The 13,727-nt window shown below is 46.3% G+C and overlaps 1 protein-coding gene across 2 annotated transcripts in view; it reads left to right on the top strand.

Annotated features, from left to right (window-relative positions):
- Positions 1 to 13,727, top strand: part of LOC146822136 (cGMP-dependent protein kinase 2-like) — a 256,757-nt gene that overhangs the window by 119,605 nt on the left and 123,425 nt on the right. For both annotated transcript variants that reach the window (XM_085613249.1, XM_085613248.1), the window contains exons 2-4: positions 4,977 to 5,099; positions 7,268 to 7,397; positions 13,545 to 13,711. In XM_085613249.1, coding sequence (XP_085469375.1) covers positions 4,982 to 5,099; positions 7,268 to 7,397; positions 13,545 to 13,711 — 415 coding nt within the window. In that variant the 5' untranslated portion in view covers positions 4,977 to 4,981. The remainder of the gene's footprint in view (positions 1 to 4,976; positions 5,100 to 7,267; positions 7,398 to 13,544; positions 13,712 to 13,727) is intronic.

Raw genomic sequence — 13,727 nt, 5'->3', positions numbered from 1 at the left:
ATGAATAAGGCAGCACATGCTATGTATGTTTTTACGTCACATACACAATACGTACATTTACAAAAAAGTGCGCATGTGTGATACAACAGTCATGCAACAAAACAGAATAAAAAGCCTCTTCTAAAGTTACATAGTCGTAGTCAATTTCTGTGTCAATGTTGAGACCTTAGTCAGGACAATGATCAGTTTTCTTATCACACCCACAGTCACCGAGAAAACCACGAGAATCAATGATTTTTATTATAATGGTGTTTTAAGGAATTTCAGCAACAACAATAATATGATCTCATTGCCTCATTAATCAACACACTAAGTAAATGAGACGGGATACTAAAGACCTGGCTGACAAGGAACCCACAGTTCCTCCTTCGCTGCCAATCAATATTTTGACCGTATCTTTATGCAGATTGCTGAAATATTCCTTTGATGTTTTACATTTCCGTGCGAGGCAGGTGGTTTTGCTCACAACAAACTGCTAACCATACCAGAACCACTGAATTCAATCAAGAATGAAAAGTACCATGAGAAATACGATGAGCTTAATTCATTATATGTTTGGTAGGACAGGGTACAGCAAGGTATGCATTACGTCACTTCAGAGCGAGACAGGTGATGCTTATGATTAACTCGGAGAAAGTTCTTTTAAAGGACTCACGGCTTTCATTAGGGTCATCACAGATATGTTATGTTATGTCGATTTGTGGAGTACGCTGATCAGCCGTGAGGGTCGCCAGACGCTTGAGCAGGCGTGTAGTCATGGTTAATCGCATAGCCAAGCCTTCAGCTTCTTGCGGTTCTCAAGACGAGAGGAGGAGGCTCTGATGTACTGTGAGAGTTGGTTCCAGACATTAGGTACAATGTAGGAGAACAAGCACCCTCCTAAGGGCTGTTTTGGTGCTGTGCTTTTTTCTGAATCCTGATTGAGAGTTGTCCAGCAGGTGGCATAGCTCGAGGTGGGTTGTGAGTTGCTTGTTGATGGCCTTTTCTACAACTTTGGCTGGGTAGGGGAGCAGGAAGATCGGACGGAAGTTACTCAGCTAGTTTGGGTCGGCCAACTTTTTCTTGAGGAGGGCTTTGACTGCTGCATGCTTCCATTATTCACGAAACTTGGCAGATGTGATGGAGGTGCCGATGATGTGGGTGAGAGTGGTGCTTATTGGAGCTGCTCCCAGTTTCTATATGTGGTGGGGCAAGGAGTGTAGGGGCCTCAAAGTGGATGGACCTCATGATCATCAATGTGTCTTCTCTTGTGAGAGTTTCCCACTCACTGTGTTAAGTTTGTGTATCCCGGCGTTTTCCTTATAGTTCTATGTTTTACCCACAGTAGTGCGATGTCTGCTCATGGGTCCAATTTCCATCGCAATCCACTCCATATCTTTCTGTGCGTGTTTACTGATTGCTGGATCCTCCTGCATACTAATCGAGTCTTTTATGGCCCTTATTCCGAGAGTACAACTGATGCTGCAATACAACCCAAAGCAATGATGATACTGCAAAGTACTGTACTTCTTGAGAGTGGTACTATTTATTTGAACTACTTATAAATATGTGTCATTGGCCGCAAGTGTCCTGGTGCTAAAGAAGAACCAGCAGTCCGCTCAAGCACCTGCGGAAATTCAGTGAATGAACTGCCAAGTTGTAAGCACCTTTCTAAAAGTCAACACATTTGTTTGCACTGTCTGGTTGTGGGGGAGAGAGTTCCACAGGATTGATGCTCGATGAGCAAGGGATCGACCGCCTTGCTGAGGTTTCTTGGCCTTGGGATCCTCAGGAAATGAGCAGTTGAAGAGCGAAGAACTCTGGTACATACGAAGAGGTGTTTGTGTTCAGGGTATTGCAGCGCCTACATATCTGTCCCCATGCTGCAGCGCCTACATATCTGTCCCCATGCTGCAGCGCCTACATATCTGTCCCCATGCTGCAGCGCCTACATATCTGTCCCCATGCTGCAGCGCCTACATATCTGTCACCATGCTGCAGCGCCTACATATCTGTCCCCATGCTGCAGTGCCTACATATCTGTCACCATGCTGCAGCGCCTACATATCTGTCCCCATGCTGCAGCGCCTACATATCTGTCCCCATGCTGGCTACAATTGTCAGTTTTTGCACTGAAGATCCATAGTGTGTGTTTTTTGCAATGCACAGCCCTACTGAGATGTCTGCCAAATGCACTTTACATGGCCACTTATGCCCAATCCTCCCAGCCAGAAGCGCCTTGAGGCGATTGTCCCCTGTGTAGGGTGACCAGACGTCCTGGATTTCCCTGGACAGACCCGGTGTTCAGGGGACTGTCCCAACCCTTAATTTAATTTTAAATACATTTCCAGGTTTTTGGGACAAAGGTCAAGTCATCCTGCAAGCAGATTTGAAACCTATGCTCTCGACACCCTGGGTGTCTCTAAAGTCTGAAATAATTCAGTTAATTCATCTGTTTGTTTCAGGCAGCCAGGGGTGACCGGCTGCATGCTCCCAGAAGAGGAGAGATAGAGTGGGGAGGAGGACAGCGGATCAGGGGGAGGTCCTATCATAGCTAAGAGTATGTAAACATTTGCATAACATCATAACTCCACATTTGTAAAGCATGAATTTATCACCCAAAAGGGTCTCAAGGCGCAAGGGAGATTAAGTGATCTATTGCCCAGAGTCACATGATGCTGAACAGCCACCAGCCCCGGGGATCGAACCGGGAGCCCCATGCTCCGGAGTCAGCCGCTCTAGCCATTGCGCCACACCTCTCCCTATTAGCTATGGCAGGGCTTCAGCCCTCAGATCCCCGTGTGTGTGTCTTTTTGTGTGTGTGTGTCAGATACAGAAGTAAGACTAAAGGCTTTAGTCCTAAATGTATTTCTGACCTGTCCCGGTTTATGCTTCTCAAATTCTGCTCACCCTACCCCTGTGGCACACTTCTGTGTCTGCTTCCTGACTGTTTGCCATTTATGATGCACCGTAACATAACATAACAAATCATGACCAAAGACAGGACTGCAGCGAGTGCCGCAGGGGCACACGCCAGGCTATGACGTCTTTCTCTTTGGCTTGGTTGGCAACGCTTTGGCTGCTGGCCCTCCATGGCACACCGGTATCCCCCAGAAGGCTCTGCTGAGATGAATTTGGTGGACTGGATACTGTTTTCGTGGAAGAGGCCCCTTTAAGCAAATCGCTGCCAAGAAGAGCCAGTCCTCTCTTTGTGTTTGTTCTTTACAGCTTACCCACGGGCTCTTGTTTAATTAAACCAAAAATGAAAAAGTAGTTCCCTAAAAGTTGGGAGTGAAAGGATAAATTAAAATGATGGTAAAGAGGCTATGCCCCAGGGGAAGTCTAATAGCCAGGGCTACCGACCTTGATCTGGGGAACCCGGTTCAAGTTCTGGACCCGGCTCAACGTTCTGTGATTCTGGGTAAAGTGCTTCATCTTCCTGTACCTAAAACAAATGTGTAAATTAATCAGGAGCTTGTGAAAAGCTCTCTACTGCCCTAGTGCCAGGTTTGTTCTATATAAAACTGCAAAAAGTGAAAAAGCAAGCACAAGAAGAGGAAGGCAAGTCATCGAATAACAAGAGTGACAATAAAGCTGACCAATAGTAAGCAATGGGCGGGGTGTAAGCTCCGATCCGTTCACAATATGGGCCAGATTTACTAACAATTTGTATCCTGGTTACAACATTTTTGTGGCGCATCTGTGACGCAAAATGCTAGTAGATGTTTACAAAGGCATGCAAGGGGCGATTGGCACCACCTTGCATAGCTTTGTAAAAATAAAATGCAACGCAATGCAGCGGCTTGTGCTGCAATGCATTACATTTCATTCTGGGATGCGTTCCGTGGGTGGGACATGGACGTTCCCATGCATCCGCCCACTGATTGCATACAATCCCAGATTTTCAAAGGTTTGTAAACCTGGGATTGCATGAAATCGCTACACCTCCGGGAGGATCGGGTAACGAGGACAAACATCTCTATTTCTCCTTGTTATTTCCAATTTCTATGCGTGCTGCAATTTGCAGCACGCATAGAAAGAGGAAAATGCCTCGAGAGATGGTTTTTGTACAGGAAGGTACCCCTTCCTGCACAAAACAATGTTCCTTGAAAAGCAGGCACCCTTACACCGAGGTGCAAGCGTGCCTGCGTTGGCGCTAGACTGCCTGAAGTGCGCCAGTGCAAGAAAAGGACAGGAGTGCGCCATATGATGTTAAATACAGTTCATTCCTGCCCTCTGCCTTTCACGCAGAGCAAGGTGGCTTGTTGAGCTGCGTGAAAGTCTGTTAAATGTGCCCCTAGGTCTTTTTGCAACCAGCCGGCATAGACGAGACCTTAAAAAAGGTTATTTGTCTATATTCTACCAGTATAATGTTTTTAATGTGCACCTGAGGTTTTTAATGTGCACCTGAGGTTTTTAATGTGGACCTGAGGTTTCACTATTATATGTAATGGGAGAGGCTCTTGTTGAAACTTTGCCTGACGTCTCTTCATATATGACTATTTAACACAGCTCATTTTTACCCAGCTGAACCACTAGCACGTGGCACTCCAGCTTCATGTGGCATCTCAATGTTTCTCCTTTCAAGCATCTTAAAGTATTATGTTTGTTCTCTGACTTCTAGTTTCCAGATCCTCCATGAGTTTGAAGGCCTCTCTTGCGTAGAGGTGTTTGCTAATGCAAGACGGACCTTCACCAATAGTTGCCACTGTTTATGTTACTTGTATAAAGGTAGACAACAGCATTATAAATGTTAGACTGGCCCTTTAAAGCCCGGTCCAGTCAGGCACCACCAAAGCTCGTCCCAGCCCCTGCCCCTCAGCACCCACGGTCCGCAGGGGCTTCCCTTTCAGTGGTCCCACTGGCTTCTCAGAGGCAATCCCTTCATTGGAGTATGTGTTCACTGGAGTATGTCACATGCACTGCAGAGGGGCCTCCCTGCTTGTGCATCTTTCATGGCTCCTGCTGGACTTACAGCTTCTCTTCCCTTACTCCAGCAGGCATGGAGAAGCAGCTGCGAGAGGTCCGCCTGCTGCTGGAGAAGCAATATCTGAAGAACGTGCCGCAGACTGGCCAACAGGATCTCAGCAAGAGACCACCGACAGACAACATCCTGCAGGGTAAGGGGGGCTGATGGCATCTCACAGATGTGTGCTGAGCAGGTGAGCTCCAAGGATCAGGAGCTGAGTATAAGCACCTCCCGTTCTGTTTCCAGCTGTGTGCCTTTAAACCTGTAGAAGAACAATTTATTCCTTGAAATGTCTTTAATAAAACTAATTAAAAAAACAAGCAAAAAAAAAAATCAACTATTCCTTAAAATTAGCTTGCTGTATCAACTAGCTCAACCCTTAGGCGTATTTCTAATAACCAACCCACATTTCACTTTTAAAAAGGGACATGTTTCCAATTGTGATGTGCATCAAATTTCATTTTTTTTGCCTCTCGCCTGCATAAAATGTAATATGTTTGCATGTTTGTGTTTGGTCTAAGGCCAGAACAGAAATTAAGTGAAAAACGAAGTTAAGGCTTAACACCACTGCACTACCCTAAACCCTAAAACACTACCCCCTTGTAGTCCTGCTTTTGGTTCTATGATATAGAAAGAAAAGCAAGACTATAATGAAGGCTTTCTTCCCACCCAAGGTTTTTTCATGTAAAAACAGAAGCATGACTCTAATGAAGACACTCTTGCTTTCCTTCCAAGCAAAGTGAAGTTAAAAAAACAAGCAAACCTTTATTATAGCCCTGCTTTTGTTTTTATGACTTTGAAAAGAAAGCTGTACTGTAATGTAGGCTTCCTCCTTGCCAACCAATCTTCATCTACATAGAATGACAGGTTGAGCTTTGATTAAGGCACCCTTGCAACCAGACTAGTAGAAGTGTACGCTGAATAGCAAGGGAACCTTAATTATAGTCTTGCATTTTCCCATGGAAATGAAAGCCAGAATAGGAAGGGAACCTTAATTATAGTCTTGCCTTTTTCCATGGAAATGAAAGCCAGAATAGGAAGGGAGCCTTCATCATAATTCTGGTTTTCTTTCTATGTCACAGTAGTACTATACTGAAGGCTTCCATGCCATAGAGCTAGGAACATAATCCAGGCTCCGGCAACAGTACAGACAAGCTGTTGTGAGCTTTAAACAATAATTAAAGAAGGAACTACTTGTCCACCTGCGACTGTGGAGGGAAGTTACCAGGAGCCTAAAAAGGGAAACCTTTGCTATCTTGCAAGACTTTGCGATATCCATAATGGGGTCAGGCCCCCTAAATGTGTAAAGAAGGAATGCAATTGGGGAGACCATATTAGGTTTAGGCTTGCACCGATATACATAAAAAATGTATTTTTTTTGTGCGCTGCTGTGAAAACAAAGCTATGTGTATTGAATCCATGGCCAACATAAAGGCTTCAGTGTGACTGGAAGTGCGATGAGTCACTGAAGCTTTGCGAACTACATGAACCAGCACACATTGCAACCAAGCACCCCACAGGAAATGGAAAGATGCCCTCGATTAATCCGAGTCGAGGCAGCATCTCTGGCTGGGTGCAGACAGGGCCGGCTTTAGGGCAGTGTCACCGGTGCGGCCGCACTGGGCGCTGACCTGTGGAGGAGGGCGCGGACATCGGGGTGGGCGCTGGGTTTAGCAATAACATGATTAGAGAGACCAGGGGCCACGTGGTAGTAAGACAATCCGAGGAGGTGGTGGGGGGGATGGAGGGGGGGGGGGGGATAAGGCAAAAATGATTGTCACACCAGGCGCCACCAGGGCTAAAGCCGGCCCTTGGTGCAGACTGCTGGCGGTGCCTGCCCTAGTGCATGCTGGACTGAGGACATTTTCCACGTGGGACTTTGAATGGGCACGGGGAAGGTGAACTGCACCAGTCCACTCACTGCCATTCGTGGTGCCAGTTATGATTTCCGCTGTCCCTCTTTTTCTCAATATTACAACAGTTGTAAGTTGCTCGACTTCATTGCTTTGCACACCCCTAGAGTTGAGAGCAGACTGCACTCTTGTGTGTGCACGCGCAGCTACAGCCAGGATTTACCATGTGATAATTGTCCATTTAATCCTCTGCACAAGAAGTGATCAGAGTTTGTTCTGCCTGAGTTTTCTTACCCATGGCAATGGTAAAATTGTTTGTTATTAGTGTGTGATTTAAATCAGGTTGGGAATTCCTCTGTTTATTTCATGCCCTATGACGGCTGTTGGAAACATCTGTAATAGAAGCTAAGCCCTGAGGCGCGACCATAGGGACTCATGCTGCCTGTGTGTATTCCTTCCCTCCTAGCATGCAAGCCAGACAGCATCCCTGCGGATGAAGCAGATTCAGCCAGGAAGACCAGGGCCTGCCAGATTGTTCCTGAACCGCTCCTTCGCAGTGCAGACCTGCAGGTGCCAAGAATCCCAAAATCCAACAGGTGAGACCTTAGTTGAAACATACAACTGAGCATGGGAGACTCAACAAGGTAAAAGATGCAAAGAGAATATACCAGAGACTCATGATTGTGGGACTAAACTCACAGGCTGAGAAGATGAAAATGTCTTTGATGGTTGAAACTTGGCTGCTTGCAAAGAAAATCGAAGCGGTATCTGGCCTTTGCAGAGTCCAATGGCAGGGATTGTACCATCAAACATTAAAGGTATGCAGTTCCTAACTGGTCAAGGGGGGTAAGGTCAGCTAAGTAGTGGAATGTCCTCACTTAATAGCGGGAGGAAGGGGGATTTCTCCTTTTGGACCCGGCAACGTTTGGGTGGGTCCACTGTTGGCCTCGCGGTTGGAGACACAACACTGGAACTACCAGGTGTATAAACCTGCCGGGAGTCGAAGGTGTGAGTCACCAACCTACCCTGGGTTGGCCATCGTAATTACAGGTACCACATTTGAGGTGCTTTTTGTGGTTTATCACGGTTATTTGACTAGAAAACCACAATGGTGTAGATAGATTGCTTCTAGGTCCTGATGAATTGCCGCTAGATATTATGACATTAAGGCACGAAACATGTTGACCACATAGTAAAGCGTGGTATTCTGACACATCAAATCAGGAGTGCGCCACATTTATATATTTTTTAACCAGGTTGGAAGCCATATTCATTAAATTTGTTTTGTCTGGACTTCCATCTCCTGGTTTATCCCTGCACAGTCCATTGACCCTCACCTCTCACCTTTAGGCCCTTCACACCCATGGCACCAAATGGCATGGAATAAAAGATCTCCGCCAAAGAGCCCCTCATAGGGAGCCCGTCAGGTATTGCAGCGCCGACCTGACGAGGAGCAAGCCCTATGATGAAGCATGACACGCAGCTGGCTGGGTGTGTGAGGGCCCTAATTCCACTAGCAGGAATCCCCCTTCCTCCCGCTATTAAGTGAGGACATTCCACCACTTAGCTGACCGTACTCTCCTTGCCCAGTTAGGAACTGCAAACCTTTAGTGTTTGACTTCATTAGGGCATGCATGCTGGACCTTTATAAAGCCCTCAGTCCCCCCTTTCTTGATTAAGGGATTGTAAAATAAAAGTAAATAGGGTATTAAGCTGTTCTAGCCTGTATAAACCATTCCCAGAGCCCGGACCGGACTGGGAACCAAAACTTGCCCAGGCAAAGTGCTCGGCTGGCCTCCCGGGGGGGTTGGGGGTGCGGCCGAGCTGTTTGCCAGGGGCGGTTTCGGCTGATTTTGTTACAGGGGCGGGTATTGCAACTATACTGCAAAAACGTCCCTGTAACAAAAACGGTCCCCCAGGGGCCCAAAACCGGCCATCACCCTGGCGGCCCACCGGTGAAATGCTTGGTGCCCGCTACGGTCAGTCCGGCCCTACCCAAAGCACATCGGTTATATATTGTGAGCTGGGAAAGGCGCTTACAGAGAGCGCTCAATGAGCTGAGTTGCTGCAAACAGTTAACCCTCTGAGCTATCTTATCACAGACAGTCACAGGACATTCATGTAGCACAAACCAGAAGCTGAAAGGCCTTCTGTTGCTTGAAATATATTTGGCCAGATTAGAAGTTAGATTGAGAACTATGCCCAGGGATACCGCTCTGCCTGTTCACAGGTATCTGGGCGTTCCCTTACCTGGGATTTTCGAGTGCAGGAACACTGGGCACTATTTTACCTCCACCTGATAAAATCGAGTGTGGGTCCTGGCAGGGGGAAGCAGGGGGGGTCGGTCACAAGTGAAGGCCAGCCCCTACCTGGGTCATTCCTGTAGACTGGGGAAGCTTGGATCCCCCTCCCCTGCCATCCCACATCCTGCTAGTCGCAAACCACCTGCCCAAGGTATTTTTCTTCTTGCATCTTTCTTTGATCTGTGGGTGCACTTGCACCCTTGGGTGCTGTCAAAGTCTGGGTGCTTTGAAGTTATTTCAAGTGTTCTTCTTGATCAACAGAATAAAGGGCGACACCGCCCAGTGTCCACAGTGCCACCCTGCACTTGTTACATATGTGAAATGTGTCAAGTGTATCCATGAGAGGATACCAGTTAAGCGGAAAAAGCCACAAAGTGCAGAAACACCTTCTTGGCAATACTTGTATTTGTTGACGATAATAACTGATGCAGGAGTTGATAACCAAGGCAGCGAAACCACTCTGAAATCAGGGTAGAGAAAGAGCCCAGCATTAGGTGTTCCGGAAGAAAGTATCCTACAAGAGTACTGCAGATGAAAAAGGAAGCAAAAAATACAGGGGCAACCATGCCTCAAAGAGGATGATGAAAGCCTACTTAGATACGGCGTAGGCAGAAAATGACACTACAGGAAAAAAGCATTGACACCAACTTGGATTGGGAACTTCAGGCAACAAACAATGGGAGGGAGGCCATCTTGGATAGGAATAGACTTAAGATTAGTCACCCTCTGGCTGGCATTAGAAAGAGGACCACAAAGTTGACATCCTTCCTCTCCTCAATGCTTCCGCGTTTTGACAGCTTCTTCCTTAGCCCGCTGGTTCACATAGCATGCAGATCAACCCTCCCATTGACCGCTCCTAAGAAAAGTCCAACATTTGCTTGGCAGAAGGGAAGAAGATACCAAACTGTGAATGGAGTACGAAGACCTAAAACACACAGCATTCACTTTCATGGAAACAGATGCAAGAGATGGAGCGCAGCAGGCATGGTTCACAGGCAGATGCAGTGGTGCCAGGGGGAGCTGCCTTGTGACAGTGCTAGGGAGTCTGAAGCTAGCCTAAAGCAGCAGGTCTTGCCTGGGCTGCACAAGCAAGGCTACCTGCTAGGAGGCAGGGCGTGGGAGGGCGGCCTGCCAATGTTGTAACTTCTCAGAGCACGGAGGTTGGGTCTTCCAAGAGATGCTGAGCCTGGGAGCTTGAGCAGGTGCGTTCCTCACAGGAGCAAGAAGAGAAACAGCAGGAGAACCAGGAGCTTCCCAAGGCCTCCACTGTCCCCGTCCTCACGCTGGAGGTGACGTGGCTGACATCATGGAGCATTTCTTCATGGACAGTGTGAATGTAGCGGAAAGGCATCTGGAGGTGGGTGGGTAGGACATGGACTATAATGACCATGTTCAAACTTATGAAACTGAAGGTCAGTACAGAAAGACAGAAATCCACCAAGAGGGTCATCGTCATGGAGCTCCTCCTCCGCATTGACTAACACGCTGACGCGGCTGTAAATTAACATCCAAACAGAAACAAATGAATGTATGTGAAGAGCCTGACGCCACTCTTGTCTGCTTGGCACCCTTAAGCGAGGAGGCTAGGACTTCATTAACCTCCTGTCCTTGAAATATACCAGTGCGGATGGTGAATATCCCTAGAGGCCACCTCATACTCATAAGGTGGACCTAGGATGGTTAATTATTATCATCTTTCTCACACATTTCAAGGGCTGTTGACACACGTCATCTGCAGTGAATCCTGGGACACGCCGCCATTTCCTGCAGGGTTCTATGAATCTAAAGAGGCCTTCGAAGCACCCAATGCTACCTTGAATCCTTGAATGCAAATCCTTTAACGTGGTATAACTATATTTCTAGTTTGCTTCTGCATGCTGTGCCCTGGATCTTGGTCCAACAAGTTGTGTGAACCTTTACAAGAACCTCCCCAAAGGAATGGTAGGCTGAGGTGGACATCTGTGGTGATTCCTTCAGCTCCCAGAAGGGGAAAAGATCACTTGCGATCTCTGGACCCTTGTTTCCCGCAGTCCCTGCCATACGCGGGGACCCAGGGATGCACTCATCGGCAGCATGCCTCCACAGTATGGGCACCCAGCATTTCTCTTTCATCTCGGGTACTAAGCACTTCTCAGTGATTCTTGATACAATAAGGTTCAGCACTATAGAATGTATTATACATATATCATGTTAAAGTTAAAAAAAACAGTTGGCACTCAAGGAAACAGCCAAATCCGAGATGTGGCTGTTTCTTTCTTGAGGTAATGTCTCTTTATTTTTCTTAAAAGATTTTCTTTATATTGTTCCATGAACAAATGATCATAGCCAACGCGTTTTGTCTCCCAACGAGACTTCTTCAGGGCTTCACAGTATGACATAAATGTCAAGAAGATGGTGCAGCGATTATACAATTTAAAATTCCAATGTTCAGGACGCTTCCTTAAATTTCAAAGACGCAGCAGTGGCATGATAACCGGCTACAGGTGTCATCTACGTTGTATCAGCTCGAAAACTCAGTGATTCTCCTTGTGTCTTGGGGTGCCTGGCTCCTGGGGAATCTCATACAGTTTCCATGCAACGTCAGTACACAGAGCACATACTAATAAAATATTTTTTTTTAAATCCTCTAGAGGCAGGGAAAAACTGCCCTTATGACTGATGAATAAAAATGTATAAACTGATAACAGTTGATTTTCGCAACTTTTGAAAACACCGGAAAGCTCTGGAATCCCAACCAGAATTCACAACAAATAGCAACCGAGGACAGGAAAACACAGTAATCGAACATGAATAGTTGATTGTTTGTTTATAATCTTTGAAGATGTCACTTTTGTGGTTGTGTGATTAATGAAACAATCTTTGTCTATATATTTTTTAGTTGCAATAAAATAAAGATTACCTATTAAAAAACATAGGGGAATTATTTACAAGGAAATGTTGGATCGCGGAGCTGTGTCAAATTTAGCAGCGCCACGCTCTGACATTTCCAAAATGCAGGTATGCGCTGAATATACAACAGTGCGGCTCACCCCTATGTTTTCCCTAAGCAAAACACCATTAATTATTGTTAATGTGCAGGAAGGTGTCCCTTCCTGCACATAAGTAATCAATAATGGCGATTTATTACTTATATGTGTGCTGCAGGATGCAGCACCCTTAGAAGTAGCAACTCGTCATTATTTAATGACTGCTTATGTGCAGGGAGGGACACCTTCCTGCACATAAACAATCATTCATGACGTTTTGCTCTTTCTATGTGTACTGCAGAATGCAGCACACATAGAAACAGCAAAAAAGAGGAGAAATACAAGTATTTCTCTCTCTTTCGCCATTCTAACTCCTGCTGTTGCATGGCGTTAGTTTTCGGCGCTGCCTCATATTTAGACATCCTTGTAAATCCAGGGCAGCGTCAAAAAGCAAGGAGGCGTTAAGCCACAAAAAGTAGCTGAACACCGCTTTGTAAATATAGAGAAGGGCATAGTGACAGCAGAACGTCGCTAAAAATGATGTTCTGGTGGCGATATCCCCTTATAAATATGCCCTATAAGGTGGGAGGGTAGAAGCAAGGATGACTGAGTGATGGCAAAATCATGGTTCAGTAAACGGAGATGGTAAATGCAAAATGTAGATAAATGATGGTAGCCTAGGTAAGAGTAAACTATGGATCAGGTTGGAATTAAGGGATAGCAAAACTATGGATAGATGTTGGGGAGCGTCTTGCGGTTGAACGGGATGAGCGCGGGTAAGTGGTGGCTGAATGGTTTTGAGGCTGCAGGTGGGAAGGCAGGGTTTAGTGACGTTGAATGGTGTTGAGTGAGTTAGTTCACTGGTAGTGAAGAGGGTTTTAAAAGGATGCTCAGAATCGAGTGTCAGTAGTGTGAATATGGTAGAGGGTTGTGTGAATACATCTCTGTTACTTAGATGTGCCATCACATAGCAGATACATAACATGTACCTGTTTGTGGTACCATTCATGCACTTCATAACCATGTGTCTCCTCATAAACAATGTGTTCCAGATAGCTTGATGCCCACATAGGGAAATCCTAGTTGAGCCTTTCAGAATGAGCTATTTTGGCATTGTTCACTGGTAACCAACACTAAACCCTCAAAGGAAACTCAGTGGTATACATTGCCAAAGGACTGTCCAGAAATACACCTACCAAGAGATAGTGTACATACTAAAATGCCCTATGCAAGTATTACCAATCACTCACTCTCTTAGCTGTGTTACTACAGCCAATATATAATCTGCTTCAACAGTGACAAACAGCTTTATCCATTTCTGGTATTACTGCGCTTTGGAAATGGCTCATGTGTTGTGCTGTTGTTTTGTTACTGCTGGTGGGACTATACTTGGCTCAAACTTTAGTGCTGATCATGGTGAGCCCTCACCTTCTACTGCACATGTCTCTGAATGCCCCTGTCCCTTGTGTCGCAGTGAGATTCGACAGATCATCAAAGCCATCCATTTGAATGACTTCCTGCGGCGGCTGGATGAGCTGCAGGTCAGTGCCATGGTGGAGTGCTTCCGGAGTGTCCACTACCACCCACGGGAGACGGTCATCAGCGAAGGCTCCGCGGGGACCACCATGTACATCGTGGCAGGTGCAGTTTCAGTGCT

The sequence above is a fragment of the Triturus cristatus genome, chromosome 6 (genome assembly GCF_964204655.1).
Source record: "Triturus cristatus chromosome 6, aTriCri1.1, whole genome shotgun sequence".
In the NCBI taxonomy this organism is placed as follows: domain Eukaryota; kingdom Metazoa; phylum Chordata; class Amphibia; order Caudata; family Salamandridae; genus Triturus; species Triturus cristatus.
The sequence above is the reverse complement of the archived record's forward strand: the minus strand, read 5'-3'. Positions and strand labels throughout refer to the sequence as shown.